A 22,407-nucleotide genomic window follows, 5' to 3' on the forward strand; every position below is an offset into this window, starting at 1 on the left:
CAGCTCACGGGCTCGCGACACCCGCGCGCACGCAGCGCCATTGGGTGGCCGAGTCACGTCCCCGCCTACACAGCTGGCCATCAGTACACTCGCCAATTATCACCACTGCCGCTGCACGGACGACCGTCTCCGCCGCCACGATGCCCTCCCCTGCCGCCTTAGCTTCGTATTTGCCCGCTGCGACGAGCCTAGCCTGCCGCAAGCGCACTTCTATTTTCTACTGCTCGTCCGTTGTCGTGAATCCTTCGTGAGACCAGGCTCATAAAAGTGCGCCTGCCCCGGACCCTCGACACAGCTCCAGCCGCTCTTTGCACGCAACCGCTCACCCACCAACGCACAGCCTTCACTCGCTGTAGCCAGTCACTCTTTTTTCCAATTACTGTCATTCACTGTCTTTTCCACCCAACAACCCAAAACCACAAACTCTTCACCCGTCAAAATGGTTGCCGCCAACGACTTCTCGCTCTTCGCCCTCTTCACGGCCGGCCTTGCTGCCCTTGTCCGCGCCGACGACGGCCCCACCGCCAACGCTGTCCGCCTTCCCGGTCTCGGTGATGTACGTGCCGCTCCCGTCCTGTGTTGTTTTCCGGCGTTGGCACTGCCGGCGCGAAGGAACAACGGTTGAGACCGAGCCTCTTGCTGACCCCCGCGCTCAGATCATTCCCGCCGGCGAGCGCTACGACATCAAGTGGGATGCCGCCACGCCCTACGCTGGTGGCACCGTCACCCTCATCCTGCTGAAGGGTCCCTCCACCAACGCCGTTCCCATCCAGACCATTGTCGCTGGCACTGAGAACGACGGCTCGTACGAGTGGTACCCCGCCGCCGACCTCGAGGACTCCAACGGCGACACCGGCTACGGCATCAAGCTCGTCATCGACGCCAACGGTGCCTACCAGTACACCACCCAGTTCGGCATCTCCAACACCAAGAAGGCCGCCAGCTCCTCGGCTGCTGCCTCTTCCGCCGCCGCCTCTTCCGCCGCCTCGGTCAAGGTTGAGTCTGTTGCTGCCTCCAGCGCCGTTGCTTCCAGCGCCGCTGCCTCGGTCGTCACCCCCACCGCCTCTGGCAACGCTTCTTACGTCACTGAGTAAGACACCCCGAACTCACCTTCGTCTCCAAACCTGGTCTAACAATATGATAATAGGATCGTCACTGCTTACACCACCTTCTGCCCGTACGCCACCGAGCTGACCCACAACGGCAAGACCTACACCGTGACCAAGCCCACCACTCTGACCATCACCGACTGCCCCGGCGGCTGCACTGTCACCAAGCCCGTCTACACCTCGGTTGTGACTGACTGCAAGTCCTGCTCCGCCTCGGCCTCCGCCTCGGTCTCTGCTCCGGTCCCCACCTCTTCCTCGGTCCAGGGCGTCGTTGGCAACCCCAACCCCCCCTACGGCACCATGTCCAACACCACCGTCTCGTACAGCAAGCCCGCCCTTGGCTCCTCCACCACCGGTGCCGCTGGCACCCCCGCCTCCACCCCCAGCAACCCTCTCTACACCGGCGCTGCCGGCGTCCTCAAGGCCAGCGGCGTCTTCGGTGCCGCCGCCGCCATGGGTGCTGCTTTCTTCGCTCTCTAAGCGCATTCTGATGCACCAGCGAATGTGGTTGTGGGCGTTCTTTGCTGTTTCAAAACAACCAAGCTAATTGGTAATGTCTAAGAGCGGCTTGATGTGATGCTGTAGCAGCTGGCAAAGGGAATCAATGAGCTTTGATCCGAGAGATCCCTTTTATTCTTTCATTTCGTCTCTTGTATGACTGAGGAGGGAGTCCTAAAACGGGACCCTTTTTGAACTATACCAGATCTCCTTTTTCCTCTTCTTCCTTGTTGATACCTCCAAACTTTTTCATAGATCTTAACGTAAAGCGTCATGATGTTCCTTTGCTACAAAATCTCTCTTGGCCCGCATTGCTCGTGATGACATGTTCGTCCAATCTAGCAACAACCGATATGCAATGCATCTCCTAGCAAACTAACGTAGACCCCTCCGCTCAATTACGCCTCACCCCACGGAAGTACCCCAATCCTCTCGGCCAACTACCGTTTCATTTGCCCGCAATGGTGTAACTGGAATCATCTCCCTCTCTTCCCCTTGAACACACGCACTAGACCAATTCAAGCCAAGCCACCAACGCAAGCCATCCTTCAACAACGCCTTTTCTATCACGGTACTTTTCGTTATCGATCAAAACGTCCGGTACAACGCTACAGGATGTCCTACCGATGATTACGCGCGCGCGCCACCGCCACCAAGTTGCTAGTACGAGCTTCGACCAACTATATAGCCAAAGGGGTGGGCGCGTGTATGGCGGGGCGGCGGCGGTGGTGGCGGTGGTGGCGCCAGTTCATTCCCCTTTTCATCCTCCTCGCCCCACCCGAAGAGGGAAGGAGGGGATGGTGTGGGTGGGTGTCGTTCGTTCGTTCATTTCGGGTGATGCAGGGTAGTACACTACATACTTTGCAGGTAGTGGATGGATTTGGCTCTGCTTTTTGGATTTCCTTTGTTCAACTGCTGCATGATGGGGGTTGTGTGATGGATTGCTTTCGTCTTTCGTTCTCTGTCACGCCTCCGACGCGGAAGAGGAGAGAGAACGGAGTGAGCCGTGGATTCTGGCTTTCCCGGTGCTACTGAATCGACGTACAGTACCGGTCAGCAAGCATAGATTTTTCGAAACAAAGGATTGATCCTTGGCTTGGTTTCCTCGGAAATGGTCCGGACCGTTCTTTTTCCTACGCGCGTCGTGAAGCCTGGAAGAAAAGTGAGAAAGGAGAGCAGTGATGGCGAAAAAGACCGCATGGCGTGATACGATAGTATAGGCGCAGTAGTAATGGTTCAGTGCTCTCGGTATCCGCCGTTCTGTCGCTTTCGGTTGCAACTGTCCTAGTGGCCGGCTCTAGTAGCGCGGTCACTTACTCCGCCTTCCGCTTCTCCCCTTTTTCTTTCATCGTTCGTTGACTCATCCACCCGAGTTAGTTGATGCAGATAGTAATGGAACGATTACGTGGACCCGCGGTCTATGGGCGTTCTTAGAAGAAGAGAAAAAGGAATTGGGGCACGTTCAAACATGACCACTTCCCCGACTATAGCTGCTACACATCATCCCCGGCGTGTGACGTTTGTTGTAAATTAAAACCAACTACTTTTCTCATCTATCACTTGCATACACAATATATGCAGATTGGGTTGTGAAACAACGAGGGGGAGTGTGCGGCGGGAAGGGAAGCACAGTCCAGCCAAACAGACCACGGCACGAGCGCCAAACAAGACGCACGCACGCAGTAAGAAAAACGGCATTCTCCCTCCCCCCTCTCTATTTGCCGGATCGCCGGCGTCTGACCGTGTATGTGCGCGAACGTGCACAAAGTGATGTGCCTACCAGCTCGCTCGCTATCGTAAGAGCGCGCGAGCGCGTAATTCTCCGCTTCGCCAAAAAAAAAAAAAAAGGACGATCCCGCTTTGCTTGTAAACGAGAGTTACGGCCTTAACAGAACTCAGGAAAAGAGATATGCTACAGTGTGGTTTATATAGTAGTAGGGAGACAGCTTAGGCCTTGTGTCTAGAAATGATTTCTGTTGATTTCAGGATACATGTCGACGACTCGGAACGAGACAGCACCGATGATCCAGGACCAAAATTTCCAGTTGCATTATATCATGTTTGATTTTTCCATATCCTCTTTTTACTCCTTTTCAGGGGGAAGAAAAGACCCCTTTATATACATGCGCCGAGTAAATCAACCGTTTCCATGGTTCGTGAGAAGTGGAGTGTGTTTCAAAAAATGTAGGAAGATACCGTTACAGACGCGTATAACGTACGACGCCAGAGTAGGGGAGGGTAACCCATCCAGGAGCCAAGAGACGCGGAACGTATCCGCGAGCCGGGAGTGACAGAGCCATGCGCCACAAGAGTAAGTCAAAAGGATGCACAGAGAAAGTGGGTATAAACAGTGACGCGACGCTTCCCTCAACACAAATGTATCAGACGTAGAAATAGCGGAGGGCGATTGCGGAAAAACCAAGGGTGAACACGAAGAAAATGTGCGCGTGCACCCAAGCAGTCGGTAAGCCGGGCATAAGAACATCCGGCAAGCGTTTCGAAAAGATCCAATCGTTGTAGAAGGCTCAGTACCACGTCTCAAACCCTCGTACGGGAACGAACAACTGCTCCATGTCGCGGCGATCTCCACCAAGGCCTTGCACTGGATCGACGTCCATGCCATACTGGGCAACCAAGTCGTCCCAATTGGCCCAATTCATGCCTTCCGAATCGCCCGTGCCGGGAGATACAGTGCTGGCACTGTTATTGCGCGTCGACGCCGCTCCGTTGGGCGCGTTTGACGTGTTGACGCTTCCAAAGCTGTACACTCCATTGGGCGTGTTGCCAGTTCCGGTGCCTGAGTTGGATATGGAATTGGACGAAGTGTTACCGCTGTTGCCGTTGCTGAGGCCTGGCACGCCATCGGTCCCATCAATGGGCTCGGGTGAGGATTTCAGAAGCCAGTCAAGGGAAGTCATGGAGTCATGTACTTGAGATGGGGAATTGTGAGGCTGTGGTGGAGATCGAGTCTCAGCAAGGAATTGACTAGTTGGCGAGACAAGATCCCCGCCTGCGATCTGTGTTTGCAGCGATCGCGGTCCGCTTGGCGTCATGAAGACCTGAGGGGATGTTAAGGCTGCAGAGAAATCCATACCAAGCGGCTGAGATGTGGGGGTAGAGAAATCGAAACTGCCGTCGAAAAGGGATCCACCCATGGCCTGGGCCTGCTGTTGCTGTTGGGCAGCGGCTATTTGCGGCAACATATCCAGGCCGAGCGTTTGCCCCGACACATCTGGAAAACTTTGCCGGGCCCTTGCCTCGGCCTGCATCGTCTCCTGTCGTTCCTTGGCAAGTTCGGCCTCGCGGGCAGTGCGAGCTCGTGCGACGAGTTTGCGCAGAGGGCGCCACAGGCAGCCCTTCCTCTGGTCACTGCTTAGATCATTCCAGCGCCGCGCTGCAGTGGCTTCCACTGCTCGCCAAGCACGTGCAACGAGCTCTCCTTGGGTCCGATGGCAGAGCTCTGACAGCAGGAAGGCAATGGCATGCCATTGGACATAGGTCCTAAAGAGCCATCCCCATTTCTGCGTGCGCTCCTCCGTCTCCAGGAGGATGCTGTACTCGACATTCTCGAGTGATGTGACGAAGAGCTTATCTTTCGTCTCTTGCGGAAGAGATGCGCCGCCATCAAGGCGCTGGTAGGGGTGGTAGATCATGAGCCACATTTTCGACATGATTAGACGGGACACCGTGGCGATGACCCAGAAGAGCGGAATCGTCATGTCACAATCCTTCAAGTACTTTTCTTCAATCTTGGAGTGGACCTCGGTAATCCAGCGCTCCTTCTGCTCCAGCGAGACGGATGAGAGGAAGCGGTTGCATCTTACGGGGCCCGGTGGCACGTATTGGATTCGTCTGTAGACGTTGGCAACCTCGAATCTAACCAGGCAGAAAGTCATCTCGGTACATCCGGTACGCTCCTCGGGGAATTCGGTCATGGACGGATACAAGTCTACGTCATTCACATTCAACGGAATCTGCGTGTCAAATGAAGCCTCGACAATGGTGGGATCGCAGCCGTGATCTTCGCTGGCTCGGGCGTCGAGGATGCAGACCTGCCACCAAAGACGGCGGCGTACCTCAATCTCGAACGGGGACAGGCCGAAGTGGGAACCGTCGCGGTGGATTCCAAGAGTCTGGGCCATGCGCACAACCAAGCCTGTCAAAGTCCATATCATCCGAGCAGGCTCGTTGCGGCGCAGGCAGATCAAGAAGATGACGAATGCCTGCAGAACCATGAACTCATCTGTCTGGAGGAAATTGGCACGTGCAAGCCCTTGCTCCAACCCGAACCGAAACTTGGAAAGCAGGTTCGTCTTGCTGTCGTGGAAGAAATCTTCACAGTCATCCTCAGACGTACTTGTGATTACGGCGTAATAGATGGCGAAAAGAAGGGCCTCCATACTCCGCGGGATGTGATCTCTGGTCTCGATGGCGGATCGGATCTTGGGCTCGATGGTGGGAATGTGCAGAACTTTGACCAGCGGATCCACATTTTCCTTGAAAAGAGCCCAAAGTCGAAGGGCATGTTGTTCGGAAGGGTGCAAGGCCAGCATGTCGACGTTAGTCGAGCTGTAGCCGAAGAGGAATCCTTGATGGGCGGTCGAGGTGAACGACTCGGGCGAAGCCTGGTCTTCATCTTCGTCGCTGTCGTGCGTGAGAAGCTCTTTGATGTCTTCAACCTGTTCGAGCGCCGAGAGTGAGTAACCGGACACGCCTAGTTCTTGCGCGACAATGCGATTTACCTCGTTGTTCAAGCTAGCCCAGAAGCTGCTGTTGATGTACCGACTCCTGCCTTCGTCCACCACCAGCCTACCAAACCTCGTTTCGAGCCCGGCGATTGTCTTGTCCTCGGGCGGCAGGTATCTGTACTTGGCGCACTCTTCGCTATCAGGGTTGTGCGGCGGTTTCATGCCCACAAACACCTTCGGTTCGCGCCTCGCTTCTTTCGGCGGTTCCGGCGTCTCGTCTTCCTCGGCAGGCTGCGCGTTGCCATCTTCCACGGTAGCGCCTCCAAGCGTCTTGACCATGCCCTCCAGCTTGCGCAGGCGGTCGAGGAGCTCGGCGTCGGGCGGCTTGCGAGCCTTGCGCGGGGCGCGACCCGGAGCGGGGAAGATGCATTCGATACGGGCTTTGGAGCAGTTGGTGCACGGGTGCTTCTTGTCGCACTTGACTTTGCGGCGGCGGCACGTAACGCACGAGCGAGGATTCAGAGCAGCGCTGCCGCTGGCGCTGCTGATGCTATGGCTGTGGGTGGGCGGCGAGGGCTTGGAGATGCGGTCGGCGGAGCCATTGCTGTGGGCATGGAGCAGCTGGTCCATGGTGCTGGAGTCGGCCGACATGGTCTTCACATGGAGCCCGGCGGGGTGGTGACGCGGCGGCAGAGAGTCGCGAGAAGAGAAGCGATGGGCACAGTGTGGAGAAGATAAGATGGGCGGAATGGGCGAAAAGCGCAAGCGGAGCGTCCCCTCCTCCACTGATAACCGCCACTCAAGCTCACGGCTAGTCGGCGCTAGGAGACGGCGTTTACGGGCAGAGGCGGTGTCTGTGACTGTTGGGCGGAGGGCTGTAGCATCTGATAAAGGCGGCGCAGAGTCAGCCCGCCGTGGCGCTTTTGTAAGCAGCCATGCAGGCCCGCGAAAAGAGTCACCGCCAGCAGCTTGCCCTGAACGTGCTGGGCTGACGCACGATTCGCGCGGGACCCAATGAAGCAGATGGCCGCACGGCCGCACCCCTGCCCGCCGTGAAGCTCGCGCGGCCCGTTTGCGCCTGCTCGGACACGGGCGCTCGGCGAGCGCTGCCCCGTCTGCGCATTATTCACCAGCAGTGCCTGGCCGGCCGGCGGAGCCTCACATGCCACGGCATGCTGACGGCGGGCATGGCGGGGGCCTGCTTCCCCTCCTTTGTCTTTTGGGTAAAGCTTGCGAGGCTGGTCGCGGCCTTGGGACGGAGCAACAGCACGACGATCACGCGGATTGTGCCGCAGCTTCTTTCTTTAGTAACGCGGTCGAAGACTGTCGAAAATCAAATTTGCTAGCATGCTGTTGCTGTGGACCTGAGAGGTCAGCCTACCCGTGCATAGCCCGCATCCGGCAATCTACTGCGAGTCATGCAACCTCCGACTCGCCGACGTGTCGCCCGTGTCCCCCGTGTCGCCCGTCTTCATGCCCGTCTTGCCCGAACGCTGCTGCCTACACCATCGCTCGAGGCTGCGTTGGCTGCGCGCTGTACAGGTCGCGGTTGCTCTGCCCGTGGTAGCCCATGTCGCCCAGCGCAATGTCACTGCGCGACGCCTGCGACTCCGCATATGCCCCTGCACCTGCACCTGCACCTGCAGGAGCTAGCCCGCCCGGTGGAGCCTGCGCGCTGTAAGGCGGGGGCGCCGAGTTTGGAGGACCCGCTGGACGCCCGAAGTGCGCCGCCGCCATTTTCCTCCGGTCCTTGCGACGCTTATACCACACACCCGAACACAGCATCACGAACATGGCCACCACGAGCAGCAGGTACACGATGTTGCTCCTCTCCGCGTCCGCAAATCGAAAACCGAGGAACCCGTTGGCTAGCCCAGCACCCAGGACGAACGGCCCAAGGTAGCGGTGCATCTTTCCCATCGTCGTCGGCGATCGCGAGCGCTGGAAGATGCGGTGGTGGAACCATCCAAGGCCGAGCTGGACGAACAGCAGACCGAAGACTATCAGACCGATGACCTGATGGGCAGAGTCGAACTTCTTGGACTGCAGAGAAGTCAGTTCCACCCGGACTTCGCCTCTACTAGTACTCACCTTGTTGTAAAATCCACTAAGCCATATGCCAAGGCCTACACCGGCGCAAGCGACCGCTAGGCCTCCTGCCTGAGTGCCGGCATGCCATTGGACCCGCTCGAAGCCGCGCAGCATGATGACGCCAATTGGGAAAATGAATAAGAAGGTACCGCACATGAAGACTGCGTGGGTGCCAGATCCTCGGCTGCCGTCGTCCTCGTGAAGTCGACCTCCCATGGTTGCGCCCCTCATCTCCGTTCCAAACGCCTTGCCTGCCACAGTGGTATTGGTTTCGGTGGCTGCAGTCATGTCCATGGTGAAGCCGCCGTAGTATTGATGACGGCGGATGCCTGCACTCTTCGAGTTGGAGTACATGTCATGGCTCCAGGGCCCGATGGCATAGATGAAGGACTGCGATTTAGCGCTCAGATCTAGTGAGAGCTCCGGCACAGCCGACGCAACGTCCCTGCAGTGAGCATTGACTGAGTAGCGATCGCCGTCGATGGCACTGTCCTGGAGAATGCCCACGGCTGGGATATCGTCTCCGTCGTACACGTAGCAATCGATCGAGGAGCGGTAACTGGGCTCGCTTTCGCCAGTGGCAACACGAGGGGAGAAGGTAACATCTGGCGCAATCAGCAAAGGCGCTGCGAAGTGCGGTCCACAACTTACTTTTACCGTTGGAGCTGTGGTACACGAGAAAGATCAGAGCGTCCTTCATCTGGGCGCCGACGCCGACAGCAACCCATTGGTAGTTGTCGGGCGCACTGAGGTGCATGTACAGGTCGACGGCGTCATTTGTCTTGGTGGCGGTGAGCGAGAAGGTCAGGTTGCCGCCAGAGGAGCTGTCGTCGTTGACGAAGGTCGCGTACTTGGGCTGGGCGGACTGTCGTGAGTCGAGGGCTTCGGCGGTGCCTAGAGCTGTCGGACGGGCCGTCAGTGCGCGGCGGCTTAGGCGTGGGGACTAGGCCGGGGATCCACTCAAAACCGACTCACCCGCATTCGAGACCAGCAAGGCCAGAGCGATCGCCAGCCGTCGCAGCGCCATGGTGAAGTCGCAGGAGTGCGGTGTTGCAGCTGCGCGGTCGTGCAGTGCGGGGAGAGGCAGCCTAGCAGCGCCGTCATCAGCAACAACACGAACCCGGCCACGTACTCTATTCTTGCAACGAGCCAAGGGCGTCGACAGCACTCGCCTTGCAGCTGAGCTGAGCTGGGGCTCGGCTGGGCTGAGCTGGGCCCTGCGCCTCGGTCCGCCGCCCATAGCTCGCGCCGCAGCCAATCACGCCCGGCGCAATACATACCGCCGCGTCGTTTAGACTCGGCCGCGAGCTTCTTTCTTGCATCGCGAGACAGCTTCACGCCGTTTCCGGGGCGAGGCAGCAGCCCGAGAGCCTCGCAGCAGTAGCGTCCGGGTGTCTGCATTCCAGCCAAGCACCCGGATCGCGCCATGTGCAAGCCACACACCGCTCACCTAGACCTCAGCACCCGCGCGTCCTGTTGATGCCTCTTTGAGTCCGTCCATTGCGTCAGCCAGGCGAAGCCGGACTTCCTTAGCGCCACATGAGTCGAGCGCGTGGGCTTGTTCTCCCGCCTCAGGGTCCCGCCTTCACGAACACTCCTCTCCTCAACACCGTCCCCCATGAATATCGAACTAGCGACTACGCCGGAGCGCTGGCAATGGCTTGGTGCCGTTGTGGGCAGCAAGCCCAAGTCACGGCTCAAGGCCACAGACCCGCAGGACCTCCGCCGACGCTCCCCTACCCAGTCTCCTCACCCTTCTGCTAACGTAAACCTCTCCTGGCGTCGCAAGCGCAAGTCCTGGCTCTCGGGTGCAGCATGCATCTTCATGATCACCGTCCCCCCGTCGCTAGTGATCTTGACATGGATCGCCCTCGAGCACTTCAACGGCTCTCTATTTGCCGCCTCGTTTGCCCTGCAAGAGCTTGGTCTGTCCACGTTTGCGAAGGAGTTCGCCCCGGCGGCGAGCTTACGCACAAGCTTGGCTTATTTTGCTTGGATACTCTTCCAGGCCTTTCTCTACACGGTTCTGCCCGGAAGAAGCACAGGCCAGCTGACTGCCGCTGGAAATCTACTTGAGTACCACACCAACGGACTATTGGCCTGGCAGATTACCGTGGCGCTCTACGCTGTTGCTGTATTCTCCGGGATCCTTGATCCTGCATTCATCGCCAAGAATTGGGAGGGGCTGGTTGTTATCTATAACATCTACGGCTACTCGTTGTCGTGCATAGCCTATGTGAAAGCGCACTATGCCCCATCCTATGCCGAGGACCGTAATTTCAGTGGTAACTATATCCAACGTTCTGGAGCAAGCTTCTGGTGTGTCCCGGAGAACTGAGTAGGTGTAGGATCTGCTCTTTACGATTTTCTCATGGGCATTGAATTCAATCCGCGCTTTGGTAAGACCTGGGATTGGAAGCTTTTCCATAACGGTCGTCCGGGAATCATTGCCTGGACTCTCATGTAGGACTTCTGCAAATCAAGCATCAAGCTCTCGTCGTTCCAAAAAGCTGATTTAGTTCAAAGCGACCTGTCCTACACCGCGCTGCAATACCAGAGGCACGGGTATATCACCAACTCCATTATCATTGTTGACATTTTCCACGTCATGTATGTGGCTGATTTCTTCATCAATGAGAGCTGGTGAGTGCCGTGCAACCACTTGGCAGAACGACTTGATTTACCAACCCCATCAGGTACCTCCGAACGATTGACATCTGCCATGATCACTTCGGGTTCTACCTCGCATGGGGATCTGCCGTCTGGTTGCCGACCATGTATACTTTGCAGTCGCAATATCTCGCGCGCTACCCGGTCCAGCTTTCTCCCTGGGCGGCGGCATTGGTTTTCACCGTTGGTGTTTCGGGCTACGCACTTTTCCGCTCGGTCAATTTCCAGAAGGACATTGTGCGGCGCACCAACGGAGAGTGTATCATCTGGGGCAAAAAGGCAAAGGTCATGCGGTGCCGTTTCAAGACAGCTGACGGGCGTGATCACCAGACGCTTTTGTTGCTTTCGGGTAAGTGAACTCTAACCACTCACGGGAATCCGGCCCAGCCAGCAAGACAGCACATGCCGCTTGGCATTGATTGCACTGCGATGATTGGCTCACGGCTCCAGGAATGTATGCTGATAGCGGATAGGCTGGTGGGGCATTTCGCGCCATTGCAACTACGTGGGCGACCTCATGCTTTCCTACTCCATGTGCGCTGTCTGCGGTACGCGGAATCTCATTCCCTGGACCTACGCCATCTTCATGACATGCATCCTTGTCCATCGTTGCTTCAGAGATGAGGCGCGTTGCCGCACCAAGTATGGCGAGCAGTGGACCAGGTACTGCAATGCCGTGCGTTGGAGGCTTGTTCCGGGAATCTGGTAACCGGGAAGGCGGATAAGATGGTCCTAGTACCATCGTGAAAACTCAAAAAAGCTTTGAGCTGTGGGAGTGAGTGGTGCGTAGCCTGCTGGAAGTGGCGAGAAAGGCTTGCGCTGCGGTTGGCGAGGTTGTTGGTGGGTTTAGCGATGCCTATTAGCAGGGATTTGCGAAGACATTCCTAGAGTAGATGTGTACCATATGTACAATAATAGACCGTCTGATCTAACGGCCATATCACTCATACAGTTCCCCAGAGCGCTGATGTGAATTGAAGCAGATACGACTATATCGTCCATCGTACCTTGACCAGCCGATTCGCCATTATCACCACATTCAAAACGTCTGGTCTGACAATAGAGAAGTTGCAGAAGCGCCATCGCCTACACGCGGGCTAAGCACGGCTGGCTCCCCCTTGGCGCTCGTCATCCGGGGCTCCGCGGCTGCCGATCTGTTCAAGCCATATGATCCCTCTCAAAAACTTCACACGTCATCCTTACACGGAGAACAGGAGCCAACCATCCATCGTGCCATCCGTCCGTCCCATCAATTGACCTCGATCATCCCCCGTTTCGATCGACACACCCGACCCTCGGCGTAGGGGCCCTCCGCACACCCCGTTCACGCCCGTCGCAGACGTCACGCCGCACACCCACCATCCGCCGGCGCAATCCGCACAGCTCTCAACAACGATCATCATGCGCGCCTCGATGGCCCTCCTGCGCGGGCCCCTCTACAGGAACACGGGCTCCGTGGCGCGCGATCACCTGGCCTCGGAGCGCACCTTCCTCGCCTGGCTGCGCACCGGCCTCGGCTTCGTCGCGCTCGGCATCGCCATCGAGCGCTTCTCGCAGCTCGACCTGACCGAACTGCTGGCCGCAACAAGGACGCCACCGGATGCCGACCGCGGGACGAAGGGGGATAAGGGGGGAGGTGGCAGCAGCTCGTTCAAGGAGTCGAACAATGTGCTGGTGGGCTCGCTGCTGGGAACGGGGACGGGCTGCATCGCGTACGGCACGAGCAGGTATTTTGAAAACATGAGGTTGCTGGAGAGGGGCTTGTTCAAGCCGGCGTACTATGGCGCGGGCGTGTTGGGGGTGGCGGTTGCGGGGGTGGCTGGGGGCGTTTATTGGAGTGCGGTGCGGGATAGGAATGGGAGAGGGAAGGCCGAGGAGGCTTGAGAGTTGGTGGAGGATGAGAAGCCGGGACAGCTGGACTGTGACGACCAGGACGTGGACTGGCCGGCCTGTTCAGCATGCAACTGACAGTCGACGGCGTAGGAGCGAGCGTGCAGGGGCAAGAATTTGCGCCGGACCGGAGACGGAACAGCGAGCATCGGGCCACGGGATGAAGTCCATGTGGTGTTTGCCACGTCGTAGTGAGTGCCTACGGATACGACCGTGGAGTACTCCGTAACCCTCACCACACCAGAGATTTTCCCAAACATCAATCGCTGGATGAGCTTGGCTTGGGGACATTCAAGCTTAGTTACAAGCTTAGACGGCACGGTCGAAAGGGCAATTTCCGTCTCTGCGTCAAATCCCGGCCAACCAGGGCCGATTCCTTCTGCTTCAGCCTCGGCCGGTTCCTCTCACACCACAGCGCTCACGAACCACCGTGCGGCCCGACCCCTATACAATTGACCCAAGGCGGCTAGCGAGGCCGGTTAGCGAGCAGTCCAGGTGAGCTTGGCACCCCCGTAAATAGCACCGGCGCGGGTCCCTGCCTACAGCCAAATCTCGCCTCGCTCTCGCTTTGCCCGGTCCTCAATCCTTCCGGTCGCAAAGAACGAATCCAGCGCACACTTCCTTCCTAATTGCACCTCCGGTGGAGTCGCGGTGCGTGTGGCGTGTGCCATGCGACCGTTTTTCGCCGCATCGCGCCTGGTAGCGCCAGGCATCAGTGGCGTATTGGCCGTAGCCCGGCCACGGCTGTGGTGTCCCCATTGCCAGCCTGCCGGTAGCGCCCTCTTTCGCATGGCTTGACCCGTCTGTTGCCTGATTATATTTGCTTGGCTATCGCTCCTCGTCGCTTTGCTTTCCATACTTAATTCCGTGCGACTCCCGACCGACCTTCGTTGTTTGCATTTTCTTGGCGCAACCCTCTTTCGACCCATCATGGCGGACAACTCAGCCAACACGGCAACACCTGCCTCGGGTTCGACTTCGACTGCTCCTCCCGAGCCCGCGGCCTCTGCTGCGCCAGCACCTGCTGCTCCTCAAGCCGCTTCCAGCCCCAGCTCCACCCCTACCCCAGCCAATGACGACGCCTCGGCTCCTCCCGCTTCGGCACCTGATGCTCCCCGTGCAGCCCCGGCCCCCGCAACTACGCCTTCGGATGCTCCCAACGGAACTGCAGTACCTAGTGCCACGGGCCCTGCAGACGAAGAGTCAGGCGGCAGGTTGGCTCGTTTCCGCATCGAAGAAGATCACTGGGCCTGGAAGTTTGGCCTTCGTCTGATCACCCTCGGGTGCGCCATCATTGGCATGAGCACCTTGGTCTGGGCAGGCGTGCAGGGAGGAAGAGCGTCGTGGAGCAACGACTACTACTACGGAATCGGTTCTTGGATCGGCGCACTGTCCATTCCAGTAGGGACCACAGCTTCTTCCTTTCGAGCGACAGGCTTGCTAATGCGCCTTACAGTTGATCTGCTCCATCATCTTCAACATCATCTGCGTGTCTATCGTGTGCTGCAACAAGCGCCCCGTTCACCCTGGTGTAGCCGTTGGTATTGACCTCGTGCTTTGGCTATCTCTCATTCTCACTGGATTCTTCGGGGTATGGGGATACTTCGACAGCGGAACTACCGACCCTGAAACCTTCGACGACTGGTACGGCAGCAGCAGCAGCAGCAGCAGTTCGTACCGCAGTTCTTACTACTGCGGCTCGGAAGACTACGTTTATAATTCATACGACCGGACGTGCACCTACGACCCGCAAGACTGCACGGGATGGTCCAGCTGCGAAACAAAGAAAGCATTCTACCAGGCCGAGTACCAAGCCCGCATCCTCCTGGTCGGCGTCATCTTTACCTTCATCTGTACGATTCTGCACTTCATCACCTTCGTCTGGGCGTGCGTCGACACCAACCGTCGCAACAAGTCGAAGCAGTCGCTCACGGTTAAATACGCGGCGGAGCGGATTGTGCAGGAGATGGTCCAGAGCGGTCAGCTTGTCAGACCGGCGCCGGCGATGATGGCAGGAGGAGGAGGAGGTTATCCCGCCCACGGCGCGCCAATGATGAGGGGTTATCCCCCTCAGGGCCAGCCAATGATGAGAGGTTATCCCCCTCAGGGCCAGCCAATGATGAGGGGCGGCAATCCTCAAGGTCAGACGATGGACCGTTCTCTTCCGCCTCTCCAAGAGTTCTATTCTCCAGCGCCACGTGCGCCCCCAGCGGCGGCGAAGGCTCCGGCGAGGGCTCCGGCGGCGCAGGGCCCGTCGCAGGATCCGGCGTAGGATTGAAGAAGCGCAAGCAGGAAACGTATAACATTGCAGAAAAAAACAACATTTGGAGAAAGTGGACGGAAGGTTCCGCATCACGACGACTCCCCATTCGAAGCGTCCTCCTTGGCGCTTTGCACATGAAAGGAGGAAGATTATACGGCCAAAACCACTAATATATTTAATGATTAATTCCCATAGAAATGATACCCTTTGAAGCATGCATTTTGTCTCCGTTTTGCCTCTAGTATGTGCTATACGGCCCCAGCAGTTTAAAGCCAGCTGTTTCCCGGCCCGAAGACTCTAGGAGACCGGACAGCCGGAAGCCGGGTATATTGGTAGCCGGCATGAATGCTGTGTAGCGCGGCTAAGGCAGCATGTTGCACGAACAGGCGGGCCGAGGGACATCTGCATGGTTCAAAGCGAAAGCGAAGCCAAGGCAGGAATGTCGGCGTCGTTTCCCCTCGTCGTCATCACCGCGTCCGCGACTCCCGTCGAATCTGCTGGTGGTGATGATGAGGGAACGGCTCGCGCTTATGCCAAGTCAGCTATCGGGCGGTGCCACGCTGACGGTCCGGTGAGAATGGGCGGGCGCCCGCGACATACTAAACTACTTCCCGTGCGCCATGGTAATGGCACACTATACACGGACGGGAATATTCTACGGCTATCCCAGGACGAAGTCTGCAAGCCACAACTAGGCAGCCATGTTGACCTGGGCCTCGGTCCACCTGGAACACGGCACACTTGTAAGGGACGCCCATCTTTGCGTAACGTTGGCTGCTGCTGTTTGCGGCAAGTTGCGTTGCGACAAGGATGACACTGCCACTCCATTCCCACGCGAGTGAGCTTACCGGGCACTTTGTGCGTATTGCTCTATTGGTCGCATATCAGTTTGCATTTAACCCAGCAGACCCCTCTCGACACTTCCGTTTCGTCTCTCCGTCTTTCCCCGTCGTCTTTGTTCCGACAACATGCCCGCATACACGGTCCTGTTCGATTCCGCGCAACCATTCCAGGTTGGCACCCCCTACCTCTTCGGTGCTGCCATTGTTCTCGCCACACTACTCTGGCACTGGGCTCAGGATGAACGACCCTACCCAGGCTTCCCCCTCATCAACAAGCAAAAGGGAGAATGGCTCAACACGAAATCAAAAGAGCGCATGACCACCCACGCCAACGAGATCTTGAAAGACGGGTTCACCAAAGTAAGCGCTTGCATCCTCCCCACTCTCCCCGCTGCCAAGTCGCAACACTTGAGCCTGTGATCCCTTGGCACCCACTGATTCATCTGGCAGTACAACGGGAAGCCGTTCCAGGTCTTTTCGGATGTCGGCCCGATGATTGTGCTGTCCCCGGAGATGGCGCAGGAAATCCGCAACGATGATCGCCTATCATTCATGCTCGCCGTTGAGCGGGTAAGCATTTAGCTCCCCTTCTCCTAGTGATGTGGAGTTCTATGCTGATCCCTATAGGTCTTCTTGCCAATGTTCAAAGGACTGGAACCTTTCGGAGCCGGCATTTCTGAACATGATGTCTTCGTAAGGTCTATAAGGCAGAACCTAACACAGTCATTGGGTGAGCCCCTTGCAAGAACACATATCTCGTTGTTCATCTGACACACAACCAGGAAGCATCACGGAAAGCCTCTCCGAGGAGACCAGCTACATCCTCAACCTTCTCCTGCCAGACGTCACCGCCAACGAATGGCGTAGTGTGACCTGGGTCCCCGTCGCGGCCAAGATAGCCGCCCGCCTCTCGGCCAAGGTCTTCCTGGGCGAGCCGCTCTGCCGCAACGAGGAATGGCTGACGCTGTCCATCACGTACACGGCCGACGGCTTCCAGGCGGCGCGCACCCTGCGCCGATGGCCGCCGTTCCTGCGCCGCCTCGTGCACGCCGTGTCGCCCGAGTTCGGCCAGCTCCAGCGCAAGATCGTCGACGCCCGCCGCATCATCGAACCCGAGGTCGCCCAGCGCAAGCGCGCCCGCCGCGACGAGCTTCGCGCCGGGGGCAAGCCGCACAAGCCGGCCGACGCCATCGAGTGGATGGACGAGCACGCCAAGGACGAGCCGTACGACATCACCCTCGCCCAGATGGCGCTGGCCTTCGCCGCCATCCACACCACCTCCGGCATGATCACGTCGCTGCTGTGGGAGCTCACCGCCAACCCGGCCTTCATCGACGACCTGCGCAAGGAGATTGTCGAGGTCATCGCCGAGGACGGCGGGTGGAAGAAGACGAGCCTGTACAAGATGAGGCTGCTGGACAGCTGCATGAAGGAGGCGCAGAGGATGCACGTCATCGGCGCATGTGAGTACTACACACACATACATACCATTCCTGCGTAACCCCCTAATGCAACCACCACCACCATTTTGACTCTCCGATCAAAGTTTCCATGACCCGTCGCGTCACGGCCCCCGTCACCCTCTCCGACGGCACGCACCTGGCCGCGGGCAGCCACGTCGCCATCCCGACCTGGCACATGAAGGACCCCGACTTCTACGGGCCCGACGCCGCCAGGTTCGACGGCCGCCGCTTCCTCGACAGGCGCGAGCAGCCCGGCAGCGAGCACCGCTGGCAGTTCGTCACCACCTCGCCCGAGCATCTAGGTTTCGGTCACGGTGAGCAATTCTCTCTCTCTCTCTCTCTTTCTCCCTCTCTCTCCCCCCGTATGTGTTTGTCACTGACGCCTGGTTTCTTTTTTTTATCCATAAAAAGGCCAACACGCCTGTCCCGGCCGCTTCTTCGCGAGCAACGAGATCAAGATCGCCATGGCGCACCTGCTGCTCAAGTACGACTGGAAGTTCGAGGGCGAGCCGCCGCTCAAGAGCCTGCGCGATTCCGAGTGGATGCCGGACCCGGAGGCGAAGATTTGGGTGAGGAAGAGGGAGCCCGAGATCGAGTTGTGAAGATGCTGGAGAGGAGTTGATAAGACAAGAAGGGAGTTGTTTCTAAGGAGGGGGGAAGATGCGTATGGAGGAAAGCGGGAAAGACGTTATTATTTGTATTGACTGGTACGTATGGGACGGTGATGTGGCTTTTTTTTTTGGGTCTGATTTCGCTATTATCCGATACAGTGATTTATTTCACATACTATTGGTTTCTACGGACAAGTAGAAGCACTGGCAGAATAGTGCGACATCGAACTGTTGATAGTCTAACATGTACACGCTTGGTTCGTACTCATTCCTTGCAGCGCGATGCTACAGGCAATATGGAAACACTTCTTTTTGCTTTAAAATAGTATCTCATCGTACGGCACGGTACCGCACCATGTTATCTGCTGGTATGTCGAGTGCAACATTCGGACCATTCGCTTGGCAGCGGTCAGTGCGGCGCGCCCACAAAACATTTGTCCAAAAAAGGCAAAATGCAAAACACAAAACGTACAACAGCCGGGATTCCCCAATGGTCACCCACTTGAGTACTAATCGGCCGGTTCGCAGCTTGAGTACGGCTGAGCGGACGGGAAGCCCTATATTCTGCGACCTATGGTCGTACGTGAAAGAAATTGCGGCTGGTACAGATTATGTCTACAAGTTAGCAAGCTGTGGACTGTCTGTCGACTGACATGCTAACAGGCGCTTCCACTTCATCGATAAGTGAGGAAGTGTAAGGATATAACAACGTCTTATCGTAGCAGGGGTACGATGCAGATAAGAGTATGATGACTGGGATGGGACAGGATGGCTGGCTGCCCCGCTTGCCCGGGACAACATCCACTCCAGCCCGTACCTGGCGAAGAAGTTGCCTCTGCCAGTAGGAGTGAAAGGCGTGCCAGGATGCGATCTACCGGCTTTTCCGCCGTTAAACTGCCATCCTGGCGGAACGGGAATATCGTGGCAGTCCAGACGAGCTCCTGGTGGAGCGTGCGGTGGGCCTCCTACCACCTCACTCTCATGAGGTTCGCCTTTCTATTATCGTTCAGAGCCATCAACGCCGGATCGGCAGACTCCCGCACCTCATTTCAAGATCGTGAAGTCGTCGGACCCATCAACTCTAGTAGGTGTCTCTTAAGGGGAATGGTGGTCCTCCATCGTCCAAGTTTTGGACTGGTCCACACCGTTGCCCTTTCTCTCTGTGAAAGAGCGCTTGAATCCCGATAAGCCTTTCGGTGGAGGCTTTCTGCTTGTTGCTGTGCCGATCTCATTGATTTCATCAAGGCCATTTAATGGTGAAGCAGGATGATCGATAGGTGAAGGCTGTTGGTGGTGCTATATACCACCTGGTAACAAACTACGCTAGTCCTAATCGATCTACATGAAGCAAACAACCCGCCGTAGCCTCACAAAGGGAGGCCTGCCTGGCCTGCCGGTCACCGTTGTATCCAAAGTGCCCGGAGGCGATGGCTCCCATGTTGCGACCAGGTCATGCTTCATCTCCTTTTGGCAATCGCCGAATCCTTGGGGTGGCATTTGAGACGTGTCCTACCGCCCGGTCTAAAGGAGCCAGGGGAATGGTCCTGTTGAAATTTAGCAGATGATATTGTTCCATATATACGAATTAGTGACGGCACGGCAGGATGAAGGAACACGTCAAGGCTATGCAAAGGAGAAGGCCCAGCCAGGTCAAGACAGCCAAAAAAGGCCAACGCATCCAACACGCAATCCACCCAAGCCACGCAGATTCGCGTGCTTCGCAGAACGTGATGATGCCCGCACTTTCCCAAGTGCCAGGTCTTCGTCGCCGCCTACATCTCGTCAGCACCCGGTCCGAGACGATGGACTTGACCGACCTGTTCCTGAAAAAGGTGTCCAAGCCTGCATCAGTACAACGACCACCTGAGGATTGTCAATATAAGCGTTGATTTGTTGAGCTGCATGTCAGCCGTAGCTCCTCCACCAGACAGTGACACGGCGGGTGGCAAAAGAAATTGCCCACCCGGATCTGTCTTACAGAACAATTCTACATGGGATAGGTAGTTGAATACAAGATCCAGACGTAAATGCATGAATTTAAAACTCATATTTATATCCGGATCCTATATTCGACTACCTACCCAAATATTTTGTTTCGGAATCAGCAGAAGGCACAATGTAGTGATGCGCGCGAAAGATATCATTCCGGCGGAAGAGCCCGTTCGCATTAACAGTACAGATAGGTACTGCAGCGGAACGCTAGCATCATGCTCGTCTCTTCGAATCGATTCAATCCTGACCTGTCACATTATCAGGATATTAGCAGAGCTCCTTGTTCGTATGATTCGCAACTGTCGTGCTAACGGATGGCTGCAGGAGGGCGCTGTACATCAACATCCCAATAGGTCGAGAGGAAGACTCGAAGTTTGCAAATAGCGATGGGCTAGTGAACATTGCGGAGCGGTACGACCCCGCCCTTGACCAGAAGCTGCTCCGCAAGGGAGACGTGGTGTTGATCCCAGTCACGGGTGTACTGTACACGCTCCTCTTCCTGGATCGCACCAACATCGCGAATGCCAACCTGGTGCTGACTGGGTCAAGAGGAATATCGGGAATTTGTCAGGGACTGACGAGAAGCTACGGCGGGGTCCTGGCCATCCGGTTTCTGATGGGCGTTTCTGAGGCAGCACTGCCCGCGGGTGCGACCTACCCGATCTCGGTATACTACACGAAGCGTGAGGCGGCTCTCCGGTTTACATAGTTCTTCAACTTCGCCATGGGCCGGTCCCATCTTCTCCGGTCTTCTTGAGTACGCTATTCAGTCGAGCATGGACGGCGTTGGTGGCTGCCAAGGATGGCGCTGGATCTTCATCATCGAAGGGCGTGAGTGTAGCCACAGCCAAGCCAACCACCGAGCCCCCTCGTTGACAAAACCTCCCCAGTGATGACCATCTCCATCTCCATATTCGTGACCCACGACGCCTGGCCCTGGTTCTTGCACGCCGACGAGCGCGACCGCCTCCTCGTCAACCTGTAAGAATCGGCGGCGCGAGGCGGAGCGCGCGCGGGGCTGTCGGAAGAACGGGAAGGGGAGGCATGATGAGCTGTATTTCCGGTTCGTTCTATAGCCGTAGGTCCTTGCGGTCACGTACTTTTTACGGATGTATAGCGTGGGGTTCTGACGGAATGCAGTGATAGTAGGTACGTAGCTTTGAGTACGTAGTCAATGTAGAAGCTAAGCATTTTAGATTATCGGACAACATCCTTGAAAATCCCTAAATATAATTACAAGATCCAGTTAACTCTTCCCGCTTACTCACTGGTCCTCTCTCTCCACGCCAAGGTGTCCCCAATGGCAGTAAAGCTTTCTCTCAACGGACAGACCAATCAGAAGCCACTGATAAATCCACCTCTTCTCTCCTTCCTTTTGGCGGCGCGAAGGAAATTAGCGCTGAGGTAAAAAGAAAGTATAATAAATAAAGCCCATGTCCTTCGCCCGTTCCTGACCGGTTGAGCACATACCTGTCGAACCGCGCGACCACGCGTCGGCAAGCTTTCCGAGCGAGTCCGAGCACTGACAAGTGCGCCTTATTTTTTTGGGCTTTTTCTGGGCTTTTTCTGCGGCGGGGGCTGGCGCCCCGCGTCGTCGATGGCGTTGGGACTAGGTGCCGGCTGCAATATCAGCCGTGGTAGCGCCGCTGTGGCTGCCGGACGACGACGAGTGATGAGGCAGTGGGGCGGAGGAGGCGCCGCCGCCCCCCATTTTTACTGCTGCGAGGAAACTTCTGGGGTGATGCGCCACAAGCCATGGCAGGGGCAAGGGAGAAGAGTCAGGTCGGAGAGTGGTGCGATAAAGTAGACCCTGTTTTTTCCTCCCGTCGACATTTGCTGACAACTGAATCGCCGGGTGAGAAGCGAGTAGTGAAGCTAAGCTCTATATCAATTGGCGTTGATCCCGTCATGTCCACCGCCAAGCTCAGGGTTACTCCCGCGCGCTCCAGCGGAGAAGACGTGCATTCGGGAATTGTTGGACGTTGGCCTGGAAATAGACAATGGCGTTCCTGGACCAAGCTGACATCATGAAATGCGAATCAAGTGTAAAATGAAGATCCATTCCTCCAGGAGTAATCCCCACCCGCGCGTGCATTTTCACCACGACTCCTCCCTTTGCTGATGCGAGAGGCTAACCCCCTCTTAGCTGCCTTTTCGTATTTAGCCGCAAACGACTCGTTTGGCTCGGCGTGAAGGGCGCGCCCCCAAGCCAAGCCCGCAAAGCCCTTTTGCAACGACGTCGTGGGCCATGAGCATTGGCCTCGAACCTCGAACCCCGCCCGCAGCAGAG

At 57.0% G+C, this 22,407-nt stretch overlaps 6 protein-coding genes across 6 annotated transcripts; 4 read left to right on the plus strand and 2 right to left on the minus strand.

Annotated features, from left to right (window-relative positions):
• Positions 1-439: 439 nt before the first annotated feature.
• On the plus strand, positions 440-1,589 carry SLS55_008971 (uncharacterized protein; the record flags this gene model as incomplete). Its single annotated transcript, XM_066780376.1, has 3 exons — positions 440-556; positions 657-1,090; positions 1,148-1,589. 3 exons carry the CDS (start codon positions 440-442, stop codon positions 1,587-1,589), a joined length of 993 nt encoding a protein of 330 aa, XP_066629605.1.
• Positions 1,590-4,132: 2,543 nt separating this feature from the next.
• On the minus strand, positions 4,133-6,946 carry SLS55_008972 (uncharacterized protein; the record flags this gene model as incomplete). The annotated part of the gene is made up of 1 exon (XM_066780377.1): positions 4,133-6,946. One exon carries the CDS (start codon positions 6,944-6,946, stop codon positions 4,133-4,135), a length of 2,814 nt encoding a protein of 937 aa, XP_066629606.1.
• An 849-nt stretch (positions 6,947-7,795) lies between these two features.
• SLS55_008973 (uncharacterized protein) lies at positions 7,796-9,413 on the minus strand (the record flags this gene model as incomplete). Its single annotated transcript, XM_066780378.1, has 3 exons — positions 7,796-8,991; positions 9,038-9,286; positions 9,362-9,413. The coding sequence occupies 3 exons, from the start codon at positions 9,411-9,413 to the stop codon at positions 7,796-7,798; spliced, it is 1,497 nt and encodes a 498-aa protein (XP_066629607.1).
• Positions 9,414-10,004: 591 nt separating this feature from the next.
• Positions 10,005-10,724, plus strand: SLS55_008974 (uncharacterized protein; the record flags this gene model as incomplete). Its single annotated transcript, XM_066780379.1, has 1 exon — positions 10,005-10,724. One exon carries the CDS (start codon positions 10,005-10,007, stop codon positions 10,722-10,724), a length of 720 nt encoding a protein of 239 aa, XP_066629608.1.
• A 5,453-nt stretch (positions 10,725-16,177) lies between these two features.
• On the plus strand, positions 16,178-18,116 carry SLS55_008975 (uncharacterized protein; the record flags this gene model as incomplete). Its single annotated transcript, XM_066780380.1, has 6 exons — positions 16,178-16,411; positions 16,502-16,621; positions 16,679-16,781; positions 16,834-17,514; positions 17,598-17,828; positions 17,926-18,116. 6 exons carry the CDS (start codon positions 16,178-16,180, stop codon positions 18,114-18,116), a joined length of 1,560 nt encoding a protein of 519 aa, XP_066629609.1.
• A 2,133-nt stretch (positions 18,117-20,249) lies between these two features.
• On the plus strand, positions 20,250-20,816 carry SLS55_008976 (uncharacterized protein; the record flags this gene model as incomplete). The annotated part of the gene is made up of 2 exons (XM_066780381.1): positions 20,250-20,308; positions 20,442-20,816. Coding segments are annotated over 2 exons (434 nt in total), but the record flags the coding sequence as incomplete, so codon positions are not given.
• Between the last annotated feature and the right edge of the window lie 1,591 nt (positions 20,817-22,407).

This window comes from Diplodia seriata (assembly GCF_021436955.1).
Source record: "Diplodia seriata strain FDS-637 chromosome Unknown scaffold_9, whole genome shotgun sequence".
In the NCBI taxonomy this organism is placed as follows: domain Eukaryota; kingdom Fungi; phylum Ascomycota; class Dothideomycetes; order Botryosphaeriales; family Botryosphaeriaceae; genus Diplodia; species Diplodia seriata.